General features: G+C 32.4%; 1 protein-coding gene across 3 annotated transcripts; it reads right to left on the bottom strand.

The window, feature by feature from the left end:
* Window positions 1–1505: 1505 nt before the first annotated feature.
* On the bottom strand, window positions 1506–24889 carry LOC123302192 (putative leucine-rich repeat-containing protein DDB_G0290503). Of its 3 annotated transcripts, none has more exons than XM_044885025.1 (17): window positions 24636–24889; window positions 22923–23060; window positions 21200–21343; window positions 18898–19259; window positions 16881–18070; window positions 15859–15987; window positions 14084–14654; window positions 11737–11855; window positions 10990–11339; window positions 9964–10469; window positions 8068–8216; window positions 7664–7951; window positions 6299–6479; window positions 3426–5425; window positions 1930–2051; window positions 1723–1831; window positions 1506–1658 (listed from the first exon to the last, which is right to left on the bottom strand). In XM_044885025.1, exons 2-17 carry the CDS (start codon window positions 23018–23020, stop codon window positions 1557–1559), a joined length of 6420 nt encoding a protein of 2139 aa, XP_044740960.1. In that variant the 5' UTR covers window positions 23021–23060; window positions 24636–24889; the 3' UTR covers window positions 1506–1556. The 3 variants fall into 3 exon arrangements, with proteins under 3 accessions (XP_044740960.1, XP_044740962.1, XP_044740961.1); XM_044885027.1 differs by lacking the exon at window positions 14084–14654 and adding an exon at window positions 13555–13645 and having other exon boundaries at window positions 24636–24887; XM_044885026.1 differs by lacking the exon at window positions 24636–24889 and adding an exon at window positions 23202–23263.
* Window positions 24890–26713: the final 1824 nt, after the last annotated feature.

Here is a 26713-nt window from a genome sequence, read left to right as displayed (position 1 = left end):
AGCTATGTTGACACACCTACTAAAGCAACTAGCTTTGGAAGGTGTGTCAATATGGCTATCTCTGTTTGTCTATATATCTAACTCTCTTGTTGGAATGTATATTTTTCATGTTTGCCTAGTCGGACATTTGAAAAATGGTGGTGTCAATAGTCCATAACCACAATATACAAATTTTTGTTTGTACATTGGCGATGTGGGGCCTCAAAAACCATTGAAATAAAATCCCACAATGTTCAAAAATGACTAATATTAGGGGGATAAGAAGCAAATATTGCACTATCCAATTTAAATAAAGCTTCTAGATAAAAAGTATAATGGAAAATTTATTCTTAAAGGCCTAAATTATACAATTTCTGAATATTTTGTTTTTTGGCCTATTATTTTGATACTTTATCCACCTACTATCAGAACATTGTACTTTTATCTAAGCTATAAACCAGCTAATAGGACACATCATTTAATCCTATCAAATATTAAATTAACAAAGAAAGACTTATTATAATTACGTTAGATAAAGAAAGATAAATAAAATAAAAATAATTGTGATTGCCTTGGTAACCGTAACAATATGCCTGTCTCTTATATGGCTTATATTATGCATGTTACCCTATTACTATATTTTATAAAATTTTCTCAATAAACAATATGCGTCGTTTTAAACGAAGCAACATCGATCGCCATGCATTCAATTATATTTAATGCGGATTAAATGCGTCTATACCGAAATAATAAATAAATTGACAAAAATGAGCTATTTTATTTTTATCTGCCAAATGTGAATTAACATTTTTAGTTTTCGAATATTTCTAGATAAAATATTCGAATTGTTAAATTATTTTTAATATTAAGACCATCTATTATGGAAGTTTTAAACTTTCATCCAGCCTGTGCACCAGTTTATAGCACCCATCATTGTTTTTTTTAATCAACCAATACATGTATGAATAATATACATGAATACATGATTGAAAAAGGAAAGGCTTATACATAATTACATCGGTCAAGGTAAGACAAATCAAATACAAAACTCTTGGATAATTTCATGTTTTCCTATTACTCAATTTTACAAAAGTTTTCTCAATAATCGTTTAGTAACAAGTAATGTGTATTGCCTAACTAAGAGTGACACTGTGTGACATTTACAACAGCTGACAATGACAATTGAATAAATTAAAATTATTTTTGGAAATTTTTTTTAACTATTTATTTATCTTTGAGGATATTTTTATGAATTTGGCCACGATTTTTACTGATTTTGAGTCGGGGAATTTGATTTTTAAATCCTTTTTTCATTAAAACTTCAAATGATAGAGTTAAATAGTTGCAAAGAGGTATGTTTTGTCTATTTTCTAACCTTTATTTTTCTTCTTAAAAATCCTCCAAACTTTTCTTAATAGAGAATCGAATTGTTTTTTTTTTTTCGAATTTTAATTTAATTTTTTGTTTCCCCTTACCGGAATATTTGCAAGAAATACGTAGGCTTTGAAAAAGAAAAACTATAGAATATTTCGAAAGATATTTATTTGATATTCATATATGTAAAGAAATAATAAATATCATTTTTTGGTACTTTTTAATGTGTACTTAGCACCACTCGTGACTCCTTGCACTACACCTTTTGAATTGTACTTAGATTTGGATTGAGCATCATCAGTTTTCTGCACAAAAGAAAAATCGAAACAGTTCAATAAAATAAATTTGAGACAGCTAATGAATTCTTACAGATTGAATGGAAGTATTACTCGAACTGGTTGTGGATGTTTGAATTAATGGCCGTTGTAACGAACTTGTATCACCCGGTGATTGATCTTTTTTTATATTACGCTCTAAACTGTAATTAAAATAAATTTTTAAATACGACACCAAGAAATTTTCCATTATATTAGAATGAAAACTCTTATATCACTTAAGTTAATATAATTTTTATACCTATTACTTCTGGACGATGAACCAGACCGTTTAAATATTCCCGTAATTCGTCCTCGTAGATCTTTTTTACTCTTGGTTTTCTCAAAATCAGATAGACTAACATCCGAATCAGATCCTTGATGCTGAAAATAATAATGATTAATCAAACTACAAGAAATTAGAGTGGAGCGTCTATAATTGATTAACTTTACTCCAAGAAAACTGACTCAATCGGTACATACAGAGTGTCCCGAAAAAAATGTATATGTCACAGTAAAAAGTCTTATCCGACCAAAAGTACTTTTAACTGAAAAAAAACAGGCAAAAGTACTTTTGATTGCACAGGTTGGTTTAGAGTAGTTTTGCCTGAAAATCATTGATTAATAGTGCTTTTGACTGTAAATTTGTGCTCATTTGAATTTTTGGCTAACTCCGTGATTGCGTTCATTCACTGATCCACGTGGGTGTCGTTTTTGTATGAGTTACCAAATTTCCGGACAAAAGTCAGAAAACTCAACTCTTTTGATTTGCATTGAAAGTTGTTCTTTGGTGTAGTTAGATAACCACTGCATCACAAACAGGTCACTTGAGTTACCTTAACTCGCCCCCCGCCTGTTTTGAAAGCCTCAATCTACCTGCTCCTACGGATGCATGTTATTATTGTTGTTGCTCTCGATTTACCATGTAATTCAATTTACGTTTATGGTTTTTGTTAATGCAATTAAGTAAGGATTTTTTGTTTATATTGAAGACGAAGTTTTGTGCTTTATTGATTAGTATTTTATGTTAATGTTTCTATTAAAATAAATAAATATTTGTGATTCATATTTGCTGTTCAAAAAGGTAACTTATGTGCCCTTTTGTGCCCGGTAAAATTTTCTGTAACAGGGAAAAGTTTAAGTATTCTATAACATGTTAATGAAAAAAAATCTTGCGCGAACTTGCGACTACGACCAAGGTAAGGATAGAGATTAAGATAGCTTAAGTCAAAAGTCAAAAAAAGCAGCAAGCAGTTTTCTAAACAAAATTTTAACTTATAATTCCAAAATCACCTTACGTGGAAACAAAAGCAAGCATAAATAAGGAAAAAAATGGCTCAAAAGCAAAAAAAATTAAAAAAATTGAAGAAGAAAATGAAATAATTGGGTTTTAAGACGAATATGACTGAAAATTATTTTTTTATTGCCAAATAAAAAGTACTTTAGCATCTAAATAGTCTTTTGAATCAATTTTGAGCATAAAAATCCCTTCATTATGTTTTGCCCGGAAATTTGGTATAAATACTTCACTGTGTTGCGATCAAAAGTACTTTTGAATGATTTTACCAGTTAAAAGTACTTTTGATCAGTTAAGAGCTTTGACTATAACATATACATTGTTGACGTTTCAACGAGGTTTATAAGCGCGATTCGTAATTACTCACTTAAATAGATACACATTTGAGTGAAAACATTCTTGAAGACTTTGTATTACATTGACGCTTCTAGTGAGAGATATTGTTACTAAAATAAACTTACATGTTGTTGGGAAACTGTCGACGATGACGAAACCATTAAATGACTTTGATGATAATCAATATTCGTGGAATCATCAATTGAATGTGACTTAGTTAATTTCTTTAATTTTCCTATAAATCCCTTCTTCTTCTTAACATTTCCCGTATTTATAATATCACTTTGGGTCGATCCACCGGATAATCGTGAATCTAAATAATTACTATTTACATTTACACCGCCACTCGCTTCTAACGATTGTATACTACTTAAACTATTATCATCATCGATACTTCGAGTTTTCCATACGGGACCCTCTTGATTATTTATCGAGCTATTAGTGTGCCCACTTAACGATATACTACGACGATTTAGATTATTCGATGTGATCGATGTTGATGTGTTATCGGCTTCAATCGATGCTGCACGTCGCATGCTTGATCGTTTATTCGAATGATCACGATCCAGTTCACGATCTAATCGTTGATATTTACGTAGTTCATTTGTAGCCTCGATTAATCGATTTACCGTTAATTGTATACGATTTGAATTTGATTTAAGCGATGTAGCAGTTGTTGAAGGCGCTGGAGATGGTTCTTTACTCTGTGATCGGGTACTCCGAGATGCATTCAACTTATCGGAATCGCTAGGCGGTGCTGGAGAAGATTCTCGCGATTTACTTTTAAATCGTCTTGGTGCAGTTGGTGTCATCGCTAACAACGAATTTGTATCGTCATCTTTCGCATCCCCTTGACCACTTAAAACTTGAATTAAATCATCGACATACTCCAAAAGTACACTTAACTTCTTATCTTCCTCAAAATCGTTTCGTTTCTTGGTATGTAAGAGAATTCGAATATCATTAAACTCTCGTTCATATTTATCCTTTTCCCGACGTAGTTTTTCATTTGTAGTCCGTAATTTCGCATGAGCATCTCGTAATTCCAATAAATCGCATTGGATTTCAACTAATTTCTTCTTATTGTCATCATTTTCATCATCGATGAATTTCTGGAATTGTTCCTGTTTTCGTTTGAATTCCAAACGTTCCTTATCACGTTCCCTTTCGACTTCAAACAACGTTTGACGTAAATCACGAGCTAGCGTGGATGTTTCTTGTAATAACCGCTGTTGTTCTTCCCGTTCCTTCTGCCAAGCCAATTCCATTCTAGTCCTTTGCCCGGGTATCTTAGATCGCCCACTAGTAAGTATTCGATCTTCCTCCAACTCATTGCAACGTGTTTTTAACTCCGATAGTTTAATCTCCCATTGTGAACGTTCCGCTAAGAGTTCTGTCTTTAATTTCGACGTTTCTAGGTTAGATTCCGATAGTTGATCCTCCAAATAGTGGATATGTTGCTGTAATTGGATAAATTTATCGTTATTATTGATACTATTATCGTTTTTACTGGAATCCGTTTGCTTCGTTAGCTGATTCTTTTTATTCAATTCATTTAACATATCTTTGTAGTGATCTCTCTCTCTTTTAAAGTGTTTCATCTGGATTTGCAATTGCTGTAATTCATCATTAACGATTGTCAATTGTTTATCGTAACGCATTTTACTCTCGTTCAGCTCAATCTTGTGAATCTTTTCTTGATTCTGTAACTTATTCTGTAATTGTCGAATATCTTTTTCAAGATTTAAGATTGTGTTATCAGTGTTAATGTTCAGTTGGATCTTATCGACTTTATTGTAATCATCCAATTTTTGTTTCAAAACATCGTTTTCCCGTCGAACTGTTGTAATTTGATCGTTGAGCATATCGATCAAATGGACATCTTGATTTTGAGCCTCTTGTTCTTTGAGCTTGGTTTGAAGTTGTTGTATTTCGATTAAATATTTCATGTTTAATTCGTTTAACTCATTTAAACTTGTCTCGGTTTCTTGAAGTTGACGGTTAATGTTCTCTTTTTCAATAACGAGTTCTGCTTTAACAACGACATGTTCTTCTTCTAAGAGTTCGTATTTACGTGTTAAGTCATCGTATTCTTGTTTATCGTTGTTGATTTCTGCTTTTAATTCTATAAAAAAATTTTATTGAATTAGATATGTCACATATAAGAGTTCCGTCATCAAAGATGGAAGAAGGAACTAGTATGGGATCACTCGTGTTAGGCTCGTGCGTAGGAATCATCCAAGAGGAAGGAATTAAAATTTTATTCATCATATTAGGTCATAAAGTCAATAAAAACAAGAGACTTTTTTCCGAGTAAGGGAACATTTTATTATGTCAAAATGTGATATTCAGTCACTATTTTTCAATAAGTTAATTCTGTGAGTTACAGGACAAAACTTTTCCTAAACTATGTGCGCATCGATTTCTACACCGTGATGTATAATAAGCGAGGCTCCTCATCATCGATTCTTTAGACATTGCCGATCTAAGGTATGATTTGAGACGATCCAAAGTTGAAAAGGAGCGTTCATTTGTCGCTGTTGACACAGGCAAAAGTGCCAGAACGCGAAGCAATTGGTAGACATTTGGACACGCATCTTCATGGAATATATCGAGTCAGTCCGGCAATGTATTTCGCCAAGATTGAACTTCGTTGATCCAGATGTCACGGAAATAATCAAAAAAGTTGAGCGCAAGAGTCTTCAAATTTGATAAAATAATGCGATAATTCAAAAATCGATTCTATAAATGTGTCAGAAACAAACCAATGTAATCTTAAACTAAATCAGATTGCATATTCGAGCGTTTATGTCCGTTTGGACGCGAGCTTATGACACAGTTTTGAAAATTTTTCTGAACTCTTCTCCAACGTTTTCGCTACTTTCAAAAAAATTTTAACAAAAATAAATATCTAATTCAGGCATAACATTTGAAGGGCCGTAGCTTGGAACGGGAAGGTTTTTGAGGGTTGAGTCTTTAAGAACTTTTTGTTACTTACTATTGATTTGTTCTTCGTACTCTTTGAGTTTGTTTGCGTCTACAGCTGGTTGACTCTTGCTAAATTTACTCTCTAATGGTGTAGTTTTTAATTTAAACTCCAACCGTTTGATTTCTGATTCTTTTAATTTCAGTTCTTTTTCGTGCTTATCCTTTAATTTACTATTTTGGTCATTTAATGCCTATAATAAAAAACAAATTAACGAAGCTATTTTTGAAATATTCATAAAATTCTTGCTTGTTTCGAACATCCAAGGTTTGCAAGCAGGATTTTGGGCAAAGGTAGAAATTTTCATTAGATTTTTGTGATAGGGCAAACATGTTTTCAAATTGGGATTTTTTTTTGTCAAAAATGGAAAGATCATATATAAGTTTTGTAGTAAAACTGTTTTTATTTTTTATTTTTTCATGGTAATTTTAAAGTTACAGACAGTTTGAAAAGAACTTTCCAAAAGAGAAACGAAAACGCCCGACAAAAAAAATGTTCGTAAAACATCGTTGTGACTTAATAATGTTAGTTAAATACTTAGATCATATATTTTAAATAGATGAGCCCAGCGTATACCAAGTATGTATATTTTGGCTTCACAGAGTAGATTAACAAAGACAAAAATACAATATTCAAACAGTTGACGGAGAAACACGTTATACCGAAGGATGGTATTAAATGCGCATGATCATATGACCGGAATCAGCTGCATCAATGATCTGTTTATATTTCACATTCATACCTGCATACAAATTTATTTTGTTCAAACGAGTAATATTGTTAGATAATTTTGTATTAATTCTATGAAAAAAATTTTAAAAAAATGGTAAAAGGGTAAAATGGTAATTTTTTTCAAAATATACTGTTTTAATTTTATTTAAAGTGGTATAATCTTATTTTAAATACGCGCCAGGATATTATGTTGTATATTAAGACTTGCGTATTATGACCATGCTTCGGCATTAATATCTTTGTCAATCTACTTTGAGACGTGGTTCTCACTCTGTTAACAATTCCAGTAGTGTATTTTCAAAGGTTGAATAGTATACACTGTGTACAATTATTAATTAACATTATGACGTTACACGATCTTTTACGAACATTTTTTTGTCCGGCGTTTTCGTTTCTCGTTTAAAAAATTCTTCAAGTGTCTGTAACTTTAAAATTATCATGAACAAATAAAAACAGTTTTGTTATAAAACTTATAAATATGATCTTTCCATTTTCAGCAGAAAAAAAAAGAAAATTTTTTTCATAATACCAATTCCTACAGAAATAAATGAAGCAATAAGGCAGAAAAACATCGGTTTTACTATCTACATATTTGGATATAAAATGGCAACCATTTCTAAGACCCCTTGTGACTCGTTTTTTTACCTTAACATCATTTTCTAAATCCTTATTCTTAGTTTGATAAACAATCATGTCTTTTTTCAATTGATTCAAATCCTTTTCAATAGTATCTTTAGATTTTTTTATCGTTTCAATTTGTTCTTTGGTTTTATTTAGTTCTAGTTGATTCGAACTATAACTGGTCTGTTGTTTTTCTAATTTCGATAATTCAGTATTTTTACTGCTAATTGTTTTTTCATGTGTTGCTATTTGATCTTTCATTTCTTGTAATTGCTTCTCTAATTTTGTGATTTGCTTCGTTTTCTCATCAACCTACAACAAATATTCATATAGTTGCAACACTCATTTTATAACAGGTTAGTGTGTTAAATATATTAGCTGTTAAAAATTTAATCTTCTTAGTTTAGTTAGTATTTTAATACACTTACTGTTTTATTTAATTGTGTGAATTTATCATTTTCTGATTTTGATTGATCGATTTGTTTTTTTAGCAGAAGAATTTCTTTATCTTTTGTTTGAATGTCTTTTTTAATTGTGGCTAATTCTTTTGTTATTTTTTCATAATCTTCATATTTTTCTAAAAAACAAAATTAATTTTGATTCAAAATTTTTTTAATTATCCACTTAATGTAAAAGTATTCACAAATTTTGATTCTTTTAGATAAAATTAGTGAAGTGAATCAAACGCATCAGATTTTGCGACGAAGAAGATAAAAAAAAAGACAGATAAGGTCTTTTTTTAACGACCCCACATTTACCCGCCATATCTGCTGTATCTGATTGGCCTAATAATAATAATTATAAAACATAAGAGGGGTATTGCAAATGGGTCCTTAGCACCTAGATCAAGGAGTCTTCTGTGCCCTCCTTAAGAACAACCTTTCATCTGAAGGAGAGACGTCTCCGGGTAAGAGATGCTATTTTAAGCAGATGAAGTTATAAGATTCTTCGCAGAAAGCCCACAGATTATACACCGGGATTGCTCCCAGGATTGATGGTTCCAACGTTTTGGACCCAAACAATTTAAACCTTACGCCTTGCAGGTTTCTGCAGGTGCAAATATCATGTATGGAGGTCCTACAAATGAGATTCTCCGTGCAGGTCCTACAAGTGGAACCATCAGAGATCCCCATCTATATGTTAAGAGTCCCACCACCCTTCGCAACTGTGCTCTTTTAAGTTTCATTCGAGCACAGTCGAGTGTGCTAGCTGTGGTTATACACAGTTTGGCCTGTCGCATGCCTTGCGCAAAGTCTCAGTAATTGAGGCGAGCTGTCGTAGCTGTTCCATGATTCGGTAGATTACGGAGCCAACGAGTCCGCGGCTTCATTTTCTTTAACACCAGAGTGACCCGGTACCCAGATCAGTCTGGCTGTGTTATTCAGTAAACTTGGTTGATTTCTTCCAGTTCCCTCATTACAGTCGATCCGGAATATTGTCCAGCTCCATGCACGGGAGATACTTTTTGAGACTAGAAGTTTGGTAAGTACCCCAACCAGAAGGTTTATATCTTATCGGTTTTTGCCAATGAGTCAGATTGACGTTGCGGCATTGTATTCGACCATAATTTATTTAGCTTGCTATGCCTTTCGATTTTGTGGTCATAGACTCAACAACTCAATCATTAAATGTGGAGATAGTAAGATTTTTAGTAATTCCTAGATATTGTTCCAGTCCTTGATATGGGAGTGTGGCTCCTTCATGAGCCAGTTCGTCAACTGTTTCATTGCCCTACATTCCACTGTACTCCGCTAAGCATTCTTTTGTTCTATCCAAGTTCTCATGTGATTCAACACATTTTAGAACCAGAGGAGGGGACTTGCCGACCCGTGGAACCTACTACTTCTTTCTAAACATTTTCCTCTTCTAATGAGGCAGTTTTAAAATGAATATGTTTTAAAAGACTGTTTTATCCTTTTTTAGAAAAAATAACGCAATTAATCCATATAAATACGTATCATTATACGAATATTATAAAGTGTTCATTTCAAAAGTATCCACCCTTAATAAATCTTGACCTGATGTGATTATTGTTTTGTGCGAAAACGCGTCGATTTAGATATCGAGGGGGAAGTTCAAAAATGATACATAGACAATTTTAGGTTTAACATCTTCGTCCCTAGCCTCCTGAACTTTGAAATTTCAAATGGCACCCCCTAATTTGTTATACCTAATTTGAAAAGGCATAAAATTCTCTATCCAACCTTAATAAAAAAAATGAAACATACGATTGGTTCTTAAGATAGACTGCATTTTCGAATCAATTTCCACTAATTTGAAGCCAAGAATTTTAATATTTTAACATAAAATTTGCAATTACTTACTCATATCTAAATTTAATTGTTTAATTTGTTCATTTAATTTATTTATATCAGACGTATACTGTTTCTTGCTATTCTCTAAGTCTTTATTCAATTGTTCATTCAATGATTTTAATTGATTGTAATCATCCAAATTATTATTATTATTATTTTTATTTGTTGATGATTGATTTTGTTGATCATCTTCTAAATATTTAAATTTAATAAATAAATCAGATATCTCATTTTCTAAATCAATCACCATCTTCTTTAATTGTAACTTTGTTGTTAAATCGGTTGGATGCTTTGGTGTACGTTTTGTTTTCATTTGTTTTAAACTCAACGATTTTAGTTGAGTTAATTGTTCATTTAGTTGATTTTTCTCGGTTTCAATTGTTTTTATTTGTTCTTTAAGTTGATCATTTTCATTCTTTAGTTTGTTGGTTTTTAGTGCGGCTAGTACGTTGTTGTCTTTATCAGATGACGCTGCTGTTGTTGGTTTTTTAGTGGTGGCGCTCAACAATTGTAACCTACAATTAAGAAGAAAAACGTTCTATTAGAAAAAAATCAATCAACAATTTCGGAAACCGCTCCAACGATTTTCATAAAAATTAGTAAGCAGGGACTTTTTGGGGTGAAAAATCTATTTAGGTTTCTTTTTTTGAAAATGTCGTTTTAACCGTGTTTTCAGGAAAAACTGAAACAAACTGGAAAATGTGACTCTTACTGCTTTACCGAGAGTGAAACATTAAAAATAGGTTTCGGTAGATGGTTTTGTTACACGGTTAGTATGCAGGGGGTTTTTGGGACGAAAAATCCATCTAGGTAGGTTTTATTTTAAGAAAACATCGTTTTTCTCGGAAACTTTAATTTCGGAAACAGCTCCAACGATTTTCATGACATTTAGTATGCAGGGAATTTCGGAGACAAAAAGCCAATCTAGATAGGTTTCACTTAAAATAAATAACGAGCAAAGCTCGGGCATCCAGGTGCTAATTATAGGTAAGTCGGCCGTAACCAGTAACCGGCTCAGTGACTTTGGCTACTTACCGTTTATTTTCTTTGAGCAACTCATCATGATCATGCTCCAAAGTTTTGATTTTACCATGCAAGATCTGCGTTTCTTGCTCCATTATTTCTAATTGTCTTTTTAAGTTAATTGTTGTTTTATCTTCGTCATTCGATGAAGATGACTTTTGTTTGTCTGCTAATTTCTTTTTAAGTTCATTTAGTTCTTGTTCTAACATTTTAATTTGTTTTTTATCCGCTGATGTCGTTGTTGTAGTTGTAGTTGTCATAGGCGATTTGTACTTTTTCTCATGCAGTTCTTTCACTTTTTTGTTTAACATGTCATTTTCAACTTCTAAATCTTCAACTTTACGTCTTAAAACCGCAGCTTCCTGAAATTTGAAATAATAAGATAAATCAGGCTTTGAAAATCTTCACTCTGCTTAGATGTGAATGCTATCCCCTGTGATTCTCAAAGGAAGAAGGTATTTTAAATCAGAAATTTGCCACACAAAAAAATCATTTTGATTATTGGTTTTCTCGGAAGATATGCGAGAATGGACTTCCGTAAACTCGAACTTGCAAGGCATGTGTTAATCAACAATTAGACTCTTCGCATACGACTTGGATTATTTTCTCGATAAACGTGAGTTTGTGGGCACGCACAAAGGGAAATTTCTATCTTAACTCTAAAAATAGACAGTATAAAATTCTGGCGTTATTATTCTGACGAGAAGAAAAATTGTCCAGTTTTTAAATCTAATAAATTGATAAGTTTATATTTATTACCTGTTCATTTAATTCCAACAATAATTTTAATTCGGTTGGATCTTCTATATCAGAGATACCTTCGTCTTTGTCAATCGATGATTCTGGCGATAGACGTGGAGTTGGACTTAATTTTCGACCTAAAATATTAATATTTTATATATTAATCATTTAATTACTAGTTTTAATTGTATATTAATTAATGAATTGTTAATATGCAAACTTTCAAATAAAAAGGTACATAAGTAGTTCTAAAACAAATTGTGAGAAAGATAATAAAGTACTCCACAGTCATCTTGGTCATCGAGACTCCGTATTCAGAGCCAGAGTCTGTAATCAAGTCAGGTATGTATATTCAAAGTCTGTAGTGGCACTTAGAGGAAGGGCCTATTCAAAATTTTATGGGGCGGCATTTTTCAGGGTGCCCCAGAGCCACACTTAAGAAAAATCTGTCCCTGTCTATGACGATACTAAGAAGGAAGGATATTTTTCTATTTCTATTTTCGAGGTTTCTAAAACTGATCTTTGTCTGTTATTTATCATAAATACTTGATAGGAAAAAAACTCTCCAGGCCAGATACTTAGAGGAAAGTGCTCTATAAAGATCCCTTAGTGTAAAATGATCCCTCAAAGACTTATGGCGATGTATAAGCTATTTTGTGTTTCGTGGCAAAAATATTAATTTTACTGCTTATAATCTATGGTAAGACAAATTTCAATGACAAATTTCTTTTTTGTGTTACTTTTCACCGACTGGTTGTTTTAATTCTATAGCTTCTGTTGACTTTTAATTATAATGTCGTTACGAGTAAAATGATCCTCTTTATATACGCTAAAATGATCCCTATTTTGTGTGTAAAATTATAATAGGTAAAATGATCACCCATTATGTGGTGCGAATCTTGAATGTGTTGATTTAGATGATTTTACCAGTGATTTTTTTATACTAATTGTTGATGCAATGTAAAAGAACAATTAATATTTTATGTGAACTGTTTCGTAAAAAATGCATTGGGATCATTTTACCCACCTATTCTTACAAGGTCAGTAAAACGATCCCTTTTGAGAAATATTGAATAGTTCTAAAATTTTGAAAAAATTAAAAGAAATTTTCATGCCAATATTGCAACACGTGAATAAAAAAACCAAAAATATTTCGACGTTATACATAACTCGAATATTTTGGCTATAAATTACACTTTTTCTTACGGTGGTCATTATAGGACACCTTCTCCTATTCATATTTAGAGGGTGATAATTGACCTGCAAGATCTGGAAATTTCGGGGAGTTTTGAGATTCTGGATTAAAAGATAAGGAAATTTAGTATAGATCAGGGGAGAGAGTCTCCAGAATTGAATACCGAAGACTTTATTTTTCAGCGATATCTCAGAAAGTATTTTTTCTGCATCAATTTTAATCACGAAATCTTCGTTTTGGGTGTGATTTTCCTTAGTGAAGGTTTTTTATCAGAATATGACGCAAATAGAGAATTCTATATTTTTCGAATAGAATAATTTCAAATTATTGTACTTCAAAAAAAGTTGGGGAATCTTGGAATTTTTATTGAACTTTTTCAGTATTTTCTTATTCATAGCTTAGATTAAATTTTCACTCGGTAATCCAAAAATGGATAAAGTGCCGGGGGACCTAGTTAAAAATTTAAAATTAGTAGTGTTAGTGATTAGTAGCAGGTACATCATATATAAAATACAAAACTCTAGAAAATGGCTTAGATATTGAATTTAGATAAAGATAACAAAACGTTATAAATGAATTATAATCATGCAAAAACTGCATAGTAAGACAAAGATATACAAAAAACACACTGATACACATACTTCTTGCCTTTGTAGCCATTTTCTTGAGTTGAAGTACCAATGATTCGTTATCATCTTCAATTCTAGATGTTTTCCTTCTCAAATTTTGCGCCTGTAATTAATCACAAACAAATAGATAATACAAAAATACAGTCAAAATCGCTTATAAAGACACTTGAAGGGACATACGATAAAAGGTGTTATATTCCACAAGCAATATATACACATTTTATCTAAATGAAATAATATTCTTTCAGAGAGAATATTTGACGCATGAGCAGAACGCGTGAGTAAATCTCTCATCCCGCGACTCAAGATTACCGAACGGTTGACGCGAGTGCTGCCGTGCTAAATGAATAGTGTTCAAAATAGTAAATTTTGGTCGTTATAGACGTCTAATTCTAATGATCGTTAATCGATATAACCGATATGTCATTTTATCCGATGTTGTTATAAACGGTATGTTCACAGGTGTATTTACATTTGGATTCAGTCTGCGTTTGTCGTTATAATCGGTTTCGACTGTACATACAAGTCAAAAAGAACAAACCTAAGGTCTTTGATGAAGTTGATTGAAGTTGATCAACTCCATCAAGACTTCCAGAAAATATTTGCTGTTGAAGTGATGGCAAAACAAATGGGAATGACAGTAAAGGTAACAACAGTTGATTCGGTCTAGTTTTAAGTTTACTATGAATAATTTTGCTGAATAACTTTGTTGAATCATCAGTTTGAGTATAACTTGAATCTGATTGATTCTCAGTTTGGGTAAGGCTTGAATCAACAGGTATTGTTATTTGTTGGCCAAAATCTTGGCTAGAATTATTATCGGTTTGAGTATACTGTGAATCAATACTTGATCTAAATTGTTGTCCAAAGTCTTGTCTAGAATTCTCAGTTTGAGTAAATTGATGTGAATCAACAGTTGACTTAAATTGTTGACCAAAATCTTGTTTGAATTTATCGTCAGTTTGAGTGTGTTTTATATCAACAGACATTTTGAATTGTTGACCAAAATGTTGTTTTGATATTGTTTCTGTAATTGTTGAGACTGTTGATTGTAGTTTTGGCTGGTATTGTTGAAGATATTGTAGTTTGATTATAGATAATTGCATTTTGAACTGAATTCATATAACATTAGACATTTTAAAATAATCTCAAAGGAATTTCGATTAGTCAAATTGCAAGGGAAGCGAGAAATTTTCGTGGACACAACAATTCTGTGTAGACTTTCGTATATGACTTTACGAGAGTTTCCTCCGACTAATACAACTCGGAAATATACTAAGAAAAAAAGTATGTGTGTACATTTGCACGTAAAAAGTTATACTTCTTCGGTAATTACAAATATAATAATTTATAAATAATGTAAACAAATTAACCTATCTTTTATGTTCATAAACGACATTTAGAATGTTATCCATATATAAACTCAAATAATGCTAGTGGGGATTTGAAGCCGAGCGAAACCCCTACAGTGCAGACATTTAGCCATCTATCTTTCTTGCAAAACGGCGAGCCTTGTACGCATGTCCGAGAATGTGAGTTTGTGTATGACAACGTATACAAACTTAACTTATTATAGATTCGTGACACTTGCGCACATCGAGTCGACTTTTGCGACAGAGATAGACATAGCCATTTATTGTCTCACTTACGGCCTGATACTTTGTGAGTGACATTACGTTTATTGACTAACTACATGGTATTAAAAAATTGTAACTAACTTCAACATGTAATGTGCGCGCAAATCATAAAAATTCACTCTCATAATTTTTGTATAACGTGACTAACTAAAAAGACTTCATAAATCTACGTCTTTTGGGAACACGATTCCCGTATTATTGCAGATTTGGTACAACAGCTGTCAGTCTTGTTCGTCTTACAGAAGTATTCGACTAATCGAAATTCCAGTATATGTTATGAGGTTCATATTTACAAGTTCGTAGCCACAATTACTTTTTGTGAGAGATTTAATTCAAATTTTAACTGATTCCAAAGTTTCTAAGAATTTTAAAAGAAGCAAAGTCCCCTTATCTGCACTGACTACGTACTTGAATACGGATAAGGGTCACAGGATTATATATCTCTGGAAAAAAAATCGACTAAAAAATCGCTAGAAAATCGACCAAAACTTGAGTTGCAGACAAAATATTCAGTATTCAACGTTAAAAAATCTCAAATTCGGCCAAGTTAATCAAAACAATGTTAATTTGGATAGCTCACGTTGAATACAAAAAATTTTTTCGGCCGATTTTGGTCTTTGAAATATTTTTTCCAGAGGTCTGTAGTCCCATTACGATAGATAAAATTAAAATACGATACCTCTTCTTCAGCAAATTTAAGTTGTTCTCGTAAATCAGCTTCACGCTCAATGGAATCTTGCAAATCTCTAGCTAATTGTGCGGGATCATCTTGTGAATTTCCTCGAATTAATGATTCTCTCGATATTTTCTAATCAATTAACAAAGAAATAAAAGTTAATTTTCATTCAATAGGTGTTGGATAAATTTAAGTATGCAGAAACTTTGAGCCGAAATTTTCTCATAAATTTTTTTTTCTCTTAAGAGCCTGGATAATTTTCAGGCGATGGTTTATGAGAGGTTAATGGGTTGCATAATTACAGGGTAAAACAATGAGTTTTAGGCCTCCAAATTGGCGATCCCAAAACCTTCAATATGTGACGATTTTCCAATCAAAAATCTTTGCTATGCTGAGAGGTGTCCAGGTCTGTAACACGAAAGGTTGCAGTGGAGCACATATCAGCATCTTCTCAGATAGACCGCTCTTCAGGCTCTTGTAGCATCAAGATTTCTGAACTTGCCATTCTCATTGTAAGATACTCCGTAATTTACCGAATCAAGGAATGGCCACGACAAGCCATAATGCCTTTAGACCATTCGACTGTGCTTGCCTGAAACTCACTATGACAGTTGAGAAGGGTGGTGAGACTTTTAGCAAGACACTGTCGATTGAACTACCAGCTTCATAACATGTGGATCTTTGAGTATCCCACTTGTAGGATCTGGATGGAGGGTGATGAGACTTCCATACATTTTATTTGCAATTGCAGAAATCTGCAGGGTGTCAGACTCAGAATGTTCGGGTCCTAAATCTTGGATCTATCAATCGTGGAAGAAATTAAGCTTCTTCTGCTTAAAATAGCATCTCTTACTCGTAGACGTCTCGCCTTCGAATGATAGGATGCTATCAAGGAAGGCACAGAGGATCCTTTGGTCTAGGGATTAGAGATCTATTTGCGGTAACCCCCTTATGTTTTATTATTGTTTTTATTATTATCATGATAGTTCCCTAGAAAGAAATCTCATCGAAATTAAAAAACTTACAACAGTTGGGACAGTATTTTCAACAGCTCCCGATGACGCAGATTTACCAATATTACCAAGCATCGGTGGTTTCTTCTTGGTCGAAGTTGCTTCTAACTTCAACAACTTATCATTCGTACTAAGTAATTGTTCTTTTAATTGCGTTACTTGATTATTCGATTGACTTAATTCACTCTCCAACTGTTTAATACGTTCAATATTATTTGTCGCAGTTGGTGAAACACCCCCACTACTTTGTAATTTTTGTTCTAACTCACTCTTAATTGCTTCTAACTCATCGATTTTACGTTCAGATTTACGTAATTTAAACGATAGTATACGACAGTTCTTTGAGGTCTGTTCTAATTCCTTCTTGAGCGATGTATATTCATCAGCTTGATCTTCCCGGAAGTTATCTTGCATTTCTTCAATCTCCTCTTCAAGATCTCTCATTTCCTTCTTCATGTCTTCGTTTTCATCCATTAATTCCTCGCACAATTGCTCAGCTGCTGTTAACTTCGTTTGCAATTCGTTAACAAGTTGTTTATTTTGCTTCGCTTCCGTTAATTCACTTTCCAATTCCTTAACTTTTAACTGCAACGATTTTTTGTCATCTTGTAAATCTTCATTTAAGGTTTGTAATTCGTTAACTTTTTGTTGGAGTTTTAACAAATCCGTTTGATTCGATTTGTAGGCACGACTTGTTCGATCCGTTGATGCATTTGTTGTGATTTTGCGCAGTAACATATCACTTTTCTCTCGCTCAATACGTTCACATTTTTGTTTCATTTGTTCCAACTCTTTTTTTAGTGACTCTATTTGCTCCGTTAATTCATTGTTGCCAACTAACGTTGTATCTGTTCGATCTGTGATATCTGTGTCTGCAATGCTGATTGTATCTGCAATACTGATTGCGTCGTCCGTATCGATTTTTTTATTTAGCGTACTTTTTGATTTGACTTGGATTAAAAATTGGACATCGTTTTTCTGTTGTTCTTTGTCAAGTTCTTCCCTTGTTTTTGTGGCTGGTTTTGGTACTTCAGGTTTTGGAGTTGTTTTTACGGGTTCCGGTTTTGGTGTGGTTGTTTTTGTGGTTTGGGCTTTGCTCGTTGTATTTGTTGTGGCATTTTTTTGTGCTTGCATTTTTTTCACACGCTCAGCTAACGTATCTGTTTTTTTGATTACTAAATCTGGACGTATTAACGTCACTTCTAAAAATAAACAATTTCTCATTAATCAATAATCTTTAGTAAAATACAGTAAAACCTGGTTAAGTGAAATCACCAAAACTCAAAAAAGTTGATTTTGTTCTATCGCATTCAATATGGGCCGTATTTTCCAAATTTTTGGTTTAAATTTTGCATATCAGATCAAATTTGGATAAATTATCAAAAAAATAGATTTTTTGTACCTGGTGACGTCACGAAAACTCAAAATAATTGAATTCGCTCTGCCAAATGCAACTTTGATCTAATTTTAATAAACCAAGTACATGCAATTCTACTCAATTTTCAAATTTTTGGTTAAATTATATATATTATATGAAATTTGGCCAAATTTTATCTGATGTATGTAATTTAACAATTTGACTCATATTTTTCAAAGTATTGGTTAACAAACCTTTGAAGGTCTCAAAATGCGGGATCGGTAACTCGAAATCAATATTGGAGGTATTTTGTCAGAAATCGAGGTTTCCTTCTTTTGCAAATCTCACTTAGCCAGGATTTAAATTTAGTTTCATGGATCGCGTCGGATAAAGAAAGATTTTTGTACGGGTCACCATTTTAAATATTTGCAATCATGCTAAGTTAACACGATACGTAAAACGTTTCTTTTATTAATACATTGTGCTAAATAACAGGCGTCATAATCATTGCACGTTAAAGATCAATTTACTCCATGAAATTCATACAACTACCCGTTTAAATCATCGCGTGTTAGAGAAAAACCGCGCCAAAATCGACGCGTATGTGAGTCCACCTTTAAATGACCTTCCTTTATCCAAAAATCTTTTGCTGTACTTTAAGATAATACTAACTGGTTTCATGTTGCTGACCGGTATCAATTTTTGGTTGAGTATGACTATCTAAAGATGATTGTTGTGTTAGAGTACGTTTTTTCGGTAATGGCAAACTATAATTAACATGATTGGACGTTGCACTTGTACTAGTTATATTATTATTTAAATGTGATAGATCTGGTGTTGAGGTCCATGATGTAACACCACCCCCTCCACTTCCACTACTATCAATTATACTATTTGAATGATCACTTGTTGTGTTCCCACTGACACGTCTTGTACTTTCTTTGTAGTCATCTTGTACGGTGGATAAACTTGTACTAGATGCCCAATTTCTTGAATTATCTACATTATCACTACTATAAAAATTATCACGATTCCTGTAAAACATCATTTTAAAATCATTAAAATTTTACTCGCAATTAGAATCGAGACACTGACGGTTAGGTTAGGTTACAATTGCTGTCCTGAGGTGAGACACACTTAGACCTTCGGGTCCGTTGTGATACCGAAAAGAGGGTTTTACTCATCTCCGGGCATTATAATGAGCCATTTGGAGTTGTTTAAAAACAGTGAGAGAGCTTGGACGTCAACAGACTACAGATCGGAGAGGTCGTCAAAGAAAGACTGAACCAAATGGTTCATCTCTTCATGGCAAGAGCTGAACTGTGACAATGAAGATGAGACATCGTCTCTTCCTCTTCCCCACTGTGATCCTACAATAATCGTGATGAACTGGTATGTCATGTCGTTCAGTGTGCCTATTTTCTAGCCAGTGTACTGTAGTGACTGCAAGGATTTTGCTTATTAGACAAAGAAGTTAACCACTAAAAACGGGTCAACTGTCGATTTTTCAGTAAGATAGATCGAGTTGCGGTTTTTCAGTAAGACGGATCAAGTTGCGGTTTTTTGTGAAAAAGTGATGAAGGAGAAATGAAACACTGGAAACTATATATCGATGGAAATGAGTCTAATTTGGCTACTCGGGAATTTTAAGGGTCGCTGAACTTGAATATCACCATAAAAATGGTCCTCGAGGTATCTGGTGTGCAGGGTGCAGAGGGGGGGGGGTGCAGTATACACCTCGTCTCTTGCAGTTTTACGAGAATATGTATCTTCTCGTTAATATCAAACCTCGTTACTCGAATTTTTTGGGGCCACTAAACACGAATATCACTACGAAATTGCCGTTCAAAGTACCTGACGCCCAGGGCGGACGAAAGGGGGACGCCTAGGGATGAAATATGTTACATATTCTCGTAAAACTCCAAGATAGGAGGTGTATACTGCGCTCCCTGGGTACCAGATATCTCGGGGGCTATTTTGTTGTGATATTTAAGTTTCCAGTTTTTCATTTTTCTCTCATCACTTTTCTTCACAAAGTTTGTAGACTCCCTCACGAATCGAATCCAAAAAACTTCGTTCCGATCCGTCTTACTGCTCAGAAGATCCACAGTTCATTGCTTTATTTCTTCGCCTACATAGAGACTTTTTGAAGATAATATCTTCGGAACACTTATGGTTGTACTCCGACTATATCTGTCTTGCAGTATTACAATTGCGTTCCCTTTTCCATCTAAGATTGACCTTTCTTAAAACTTCCTCATTCGGAAGCAGCTTTCAAGTCACAAAGAGAACTCTCGGGAGCCTATTGATACTCATGCCCAACAGCCTTGTGCCATTTCTAATCAGCTCGCCGACTTCAAAATTCCTTAGAATGTCCCTGAACCCGGTACCCATACCAGGTTTACATTGATTTGTTCCACCAGCTCATTTAAGACACTGTAAAAGCGACCTGAATAAATGGTTTCGTTTAGCTGCTCAAATCGTTTGAAAGAGTTTGAAGGGGAAAAGAACAAATCTATGGTTTTTGATGAAGTTGATCAACTCCATAAAGACATTCAGGAAAAAATTGCCGTTGAAGTGATGGCAAAACAAATGGGAATGACAGTAAAGGTAACAACAGATGATTTGGTCTAGTTTTAAGTTTGCTAGGAATGGTTTTGTTGAACCATTAGTTTGAGTATAACTTGAATCTGATTGATTTTCATTTTGGGTGTGGCTTGAATCAACAGATATTGTAAATAGTTGTCCAAAATCGTGGCTTGAATTATTATCGGTTTGAGTATACCGTGAATCAAGATTTGATCTAAATTGTTGTCCAAAGTCAACAGTGTGTCCCATACGGACAGTCTCTGCAACGTAACCTAGCCTATACTTTATCGACTAAAAATTTCGTCATATTTCGTCTACAAAATCTGATTATAGTATCGCCAAACTAAAAGTAATTAAGTTTTGGCGATTATTTGTAATAGATTACCGTGATGATAAAGAGGAATTCCATGTAGATAAAGTTGGTGATGAGATTGTGACATCATCTCGTCTTAAATTACTGCTAGTGGTAGTTCTTCTAATCGAATCATCTTCATCTTCTTTTCTCTTATTTCCATGTTCTTTATAATCTCTAAAACAAGAAGAAACAAGGTATATAATAAGGGATCTCCAACGGCCTCCGTAAGGGAAAATGTGCTTAAAATTGTTATGTGTACTGGGTTACTAGACGAATCGATGATATTAAAGTAGGGGTTGATTTGTCCGACATTTTTATAGCTATGTACAGCTCTTCAGCCCCTCCAAATTGAACTAATAAGTTGAAAATCGAAATATAGGTTGGGTTAGTGTCAAGGAAGAGTCTATTGAGGGTGTCAACTTTCCAGTCCTCGCTACCGCTTTTTGTGGTAAATTTTCACAGATTTTCATGATTTTTGAATCTTTGTACTCCTCTACAGCCTCCAAAGGTCTGCCAAATTGAATTAGAAAGTTGCACATTTATCTGAGAATTGAGTTAATGTTAAGAAAGTGCTTTCTGATAGTGTCGTTTTTCCGGCCTCCGTTTCAGTCTTTTCAATAAAATGCATATAGTAATAAAAAAACATCTAATGAAGGGGAAATATGACCTTAGCGAATGAGCTATGCTGTTTACGAGTTTATTTTTTGTCGGAAAATTAATAACAGATTCTATCCATGTACGAATAGTTTTAATTAAAATCTATCGGAGGCGTGGTTTCGCCTAAACATAAAAAGATACTATTTTAAGATAACTTTTTCAAACAGCTGTCTATTTTTAAAGCAGTCATTAATCATTGAAAGTTTAAAGATAGATTCAATTATGTTTCATTTCAAAGACGAAAAAAATATAGTTGCGATACTCATTTCGTAACACGTTATTTATTAGTTTCTTGTTTATAAGCAAAAACATCATGTGTTTATTGGAAATTAAATTTAGGGCGTAATATAAATCAGTGGTCAAAACTTTTACCTACATAAGTTAGTTTTAATTTAGCGTGTTTAGGTTGAAAACTTCCCAGAATTATTTAGGGCTGCATTAAAGATACTAACAGTACTCGTAAGATAATTAACGTGGATAGGCCGTCACGTGACTAGTCAACCAATCAACTAGGCAATTTACATGACGTAAATGTAATAAAATTCTCTAAAAATATCGTAAAAGTGTCAAAAACCATAGTTTTTTTATGTTTTCTTTCTGGAAAGCGCCGTATGGTAAAGTTTTTTTTGCATAAATGGAGTCTGTGATAAATTTTCTTCATGATGTAAACTATTTTGAAGCTCAGTCACTGATTAATTTTTGAACAATTGACATTATTGTGAGTTCTTCCATAATGTACTGTGTTAAAAATCACAATTTTAAAATGAAATAATTCACAATTTAGCCTCGCAAGAGGACACAAAAGGAACTTTAAACTGTCATTTACCGCAAAAAAAAAATGATTCACCGTACTTGCTCAAACACCCGGACTTTAAGCAAAAATAAACAAATATTCAATCGATTCATTTAACTTGCCAAAAAATGTTAAGTATGTTAACAGGTGTAAAATTTATCATGCAAATTTAAAAAAAAATTAAAATTGTTAATTTAAATCAACCAAACTTTATTGCTTTAAAAAAATTCAAAACACGTGACAAAACTTTATTTTAGTTCATTTTTCAATCACACTAGCACTGTATACAAATTTAAGACTTACCTAAAACAACGTTTACATCTTGTTGGCCATCGTACTTGGGGATGAAAACCTAATGGACATAATGGATCACCTTTCACTGTTGGATACAGATGATGCATTCTTGGCTAATTTAAAAAAAATTCTATCTAGTAGGGTAATCTGTAAAAGGAAAATTTATTCATTTATTTTTAGTTAACCCCTAGACATGAGTTATGTATCAAACTAAGACGTAATAACTTTCTTTAAAACCATTCTCTTTTCTTTTTTCTTTATTTACACATATTACTTAATTATACTTACAAATATTGCTTAATTAATTAAGGGTAATTAATTTAAAGAATTGTCTAATTTTATAAAAGAATTAATATATTTAAAATAAGTTTATGAAAATATTTAAAAGCTACTAACACTATTAAAACAAAAAACACAAAACTATCTTATAAGTTTATAAATAGACTATCTCGAGAGTCCGAAATCGTTACGAATTTATATATTCGTTATGTATCGTTTCAATCACTTGAAAATATACAAGATGTACGAGAAGAATACCTACAAAGTTTTAACAGGTGACTATAATTAAAATATAAAAACAAAAGTTACTTGATACAACAATATAAATCAAACAATTTCGATTGATAAGAATTCATACAGTTAGTTACCATGGCAATATTGCGAAGTAGAATATTAAAATTACAAATATTTCAGCAAATGTTTTTTTTTTTTTTTTTTTTTTTAACATTAAGGTTGATAGGACAGCACTCTGCAATTTTACAGTACACTCTAAATTTTTTCTAGTTTACTCCTTATGAATAGATTTTCATACAAGGGGCCCGGTCTGGAATGACCTCTTTTTGGTGCGCAACCTGTCGTGCTCATCTTTGCACACCTTGTATTCTTGAGTGTTGTCGACAAAACATCTGTTATTTGAAAGTGATAGTAACCTGACGGGAACAGCGCACAGTGCAGTTGTTACCCACCGGTACAGAATGGCTACATAGCTAAATTAATTATTTAAGTAATCGGATTATGTAATTATTAAATTACTAAAAATTTAGAGTGTACTATAAAATTCCAGTGTAGTATCCGATCAACCTTAACTATTAAAACAAAAAACTTCGGCTCAAAAATCTAAAACCGTTTTTTTAAGAGCCATAGAGAACTGTAGCTTACTTCAAGGCCCTTTTTCAGGCAAATTAAAGGATCCACACTATAAAAATACCCAAAGTCGGTAGAATTTAAGAACTTTTGAGAGCAAATTTATCAAACATCCAGACCTACTTTTTACTGTTTGTCCTTTACGGAAAAAAGTCTAACAAAAAACAAAATGATTTAAACGTATCTTTAGAAGAGAACTTTTTACATAATTTTATATTCACCACATAATTTTTAAATAAAATTTTCAGAGAAAACTGATTTTTAACCTCATAAAAAGGTTGTAACATTTTTTAAAAAAAACGCACTATTAACATGTAATGCACTTTTATTAATCACAATTTTCAGAAAAACAATTAATTTTCCGATTGTAAATTCCGTTTTAAATAATTTACACTATTTTTCCCGTACACCCTGTAATTATATGAATATATCTTTGGAAAATGTGGTACACCTAAAAGATATATTTAAGTAACAAGATTGATGAGACACTCACATTGTTGAAATCGTTTGGCCTACTTATTACTATTATTATTATTAATTATTAATCAATATTATTAATTAATTAAATTAATTACTTACTAATTAATATATAAAATATCGATAATTAATATAAATATCAATATCCCATGTCTAATTAAAAATGGATTCTCAATAATAATATATATTTATTTCTACATTTTACAATCGTTTTAAAACATCGTGCATTTCTATCTAATAAAGAAGTAATAACAAAGTTCGACGTCGTTTTGTAATGAACAGCGTCGCGACGCTCGTAATCAACCATATACAATGTAGTAATAATATAATAATATATAATAATGCGGACAGACGGACATGCACGGTACCTACTATTTTATTTTTACTTTACTCACTGACTATTATAATTTGAAATATTTCATAAAGCTGCTGAATCGCTTCGATTCGTTATTGTTCGTTTTAAGTATATTTTAAAAGTCTTATTAGCGACTAGTCACTAATCACTAGTGACTTTTAACATTTAATAATACAGTGGAACTTGGTTAAGTGGGACCTGGATAAGTGTGAAACCGTCATAACTGGAACTCATTCATGAGGTCCCAACACGTTGGCACTGAATTACCTCTGCTAATGGGACGAAGCAAACCTCTATATCTGGGATTCGTTGTTTCGATTTTATCATTATCGTTACTTCTATAACTTAGGCAGCGAGTGAACTTAATATGCATTAACCTCTGTAATTGAGAACTGAGATAACATCGTTTTGTTTGTTTACTGATTCTTATTGTACCCGCAATGAAGTCTGTGTCGAATTTAATGTACCAAAATCTAGAATCATTCAGAATAAAGATAAAATTCAATCACAATGTTCTGAAGGGCAAGGAAAACTAAAACGTGTATGTTTATCAGAATATCCTGAACTTAAACAATTATTGCTACCTTGGGTCAAGCAACTTCGGAACAAAAACGTTCCGATAAATAAAGAAAGGGGGCACAAGTTGCAGCAATGATGTTGATAATTCTTTATGACTATGACTGAAATAACCTGTACTCTGACCTCTATTAATGGAACCCTCTGTAAATGAGACAGATATTTATTTATACCTGGATAATTGAGACAAATTTTCAGGTTCCTTGATGGCTCAATTAACCAGGTTTCACTGCATTATGACACTAGCTTAATACCCGCCCGCTTCACTGAATTTAACTCACTTATTCCCCTTCTATAACACTCGAAGGCATTGTATTACACAGCTAAAATATATGCAGTTTCCAATTTTTTTAGTGTAAAATAGCCATAATTTTTACAGAAATCTTTAATTTATGTTTCAAAATGATGATCATAAAAAAATGTCAGATAAAATTAAATTTTATTTATTTTTAAATATATCTTTATAAATTATAGCTCATGTGTTATTCTGATGTATGAGCTATATTATTGTTAAGCTTCATTCAAATTCATTCATTAGTTTTTGCGTGAAAGCGTAACAAAGAAACAAACATCCTTACTTTCACATTTATAACATATAGGGATTAATCCATGTAGTCTAGGAGCTAATCATTATTTTTATTAATATTTTTCCTAGCGTCAGAGATAGTTAGAGATATCGAAAAAAGCTATTAGAAAAAGTTGATTAGACTATTTTTTATACCCATATGCCGATTTAATTCATGACAAAATTCGCATTTGTAATTTTTTCATTATTTTGGTCTACACTCAGAATTATTACAAGTTTATTGAAATATTAACATATTTTAACTTCATTAAATATCAACTTTAAAATCAAAAAAGAAAAAAATGTATAAGCAAATATAAAAACGACTATTTTCGCTCATTTTTTCAAGGTTTCTCGGTACTTACGCATGCAAATTGGACATACCAGTCGTAAATCGATAGGTTTTTTTTTGAGATCTAGAACTTTATTTTTTAATTTTTTTGTATTGGACGTCAACTTTTTTTAAATCGTTACTTTTGCGAATTTTTTTGGTTAACTTAGCCATTGATTAGCCGTAAATAAAAAACTATGTTTCTTGACTTGTTTTCTTCTATAACAGAGTATTTTTTGTTTTTTTATAACAATTTTGCCATACGTTTCGTAGATTAATTGAATTATTAAGTAGGAAATGGCGCCTTTTAATACGATAGTAGCTATATTTTTTTAGGATTTGACTTCTATTGA

This window comes from Chrysoperla carnea, chromosome X (genome assembly GCF_905475395.1).
Source record: "Chrysoperla carnea chromosome X, inChrCarn1.1, whole genome shotgun sequence".
NCBI classification, from domain to species: domain Eukaryota; kingdom Metazoa; phylum Arthropoda; class Insecta; order Neuroptera; family Chrysopidae; genus Chrysoperla; species Chrysoperla carnea.
Note: the sequence above shows the minus strand (reverse complement) of the source record. Positions and strands in the feature narration are given on the sequence as shown.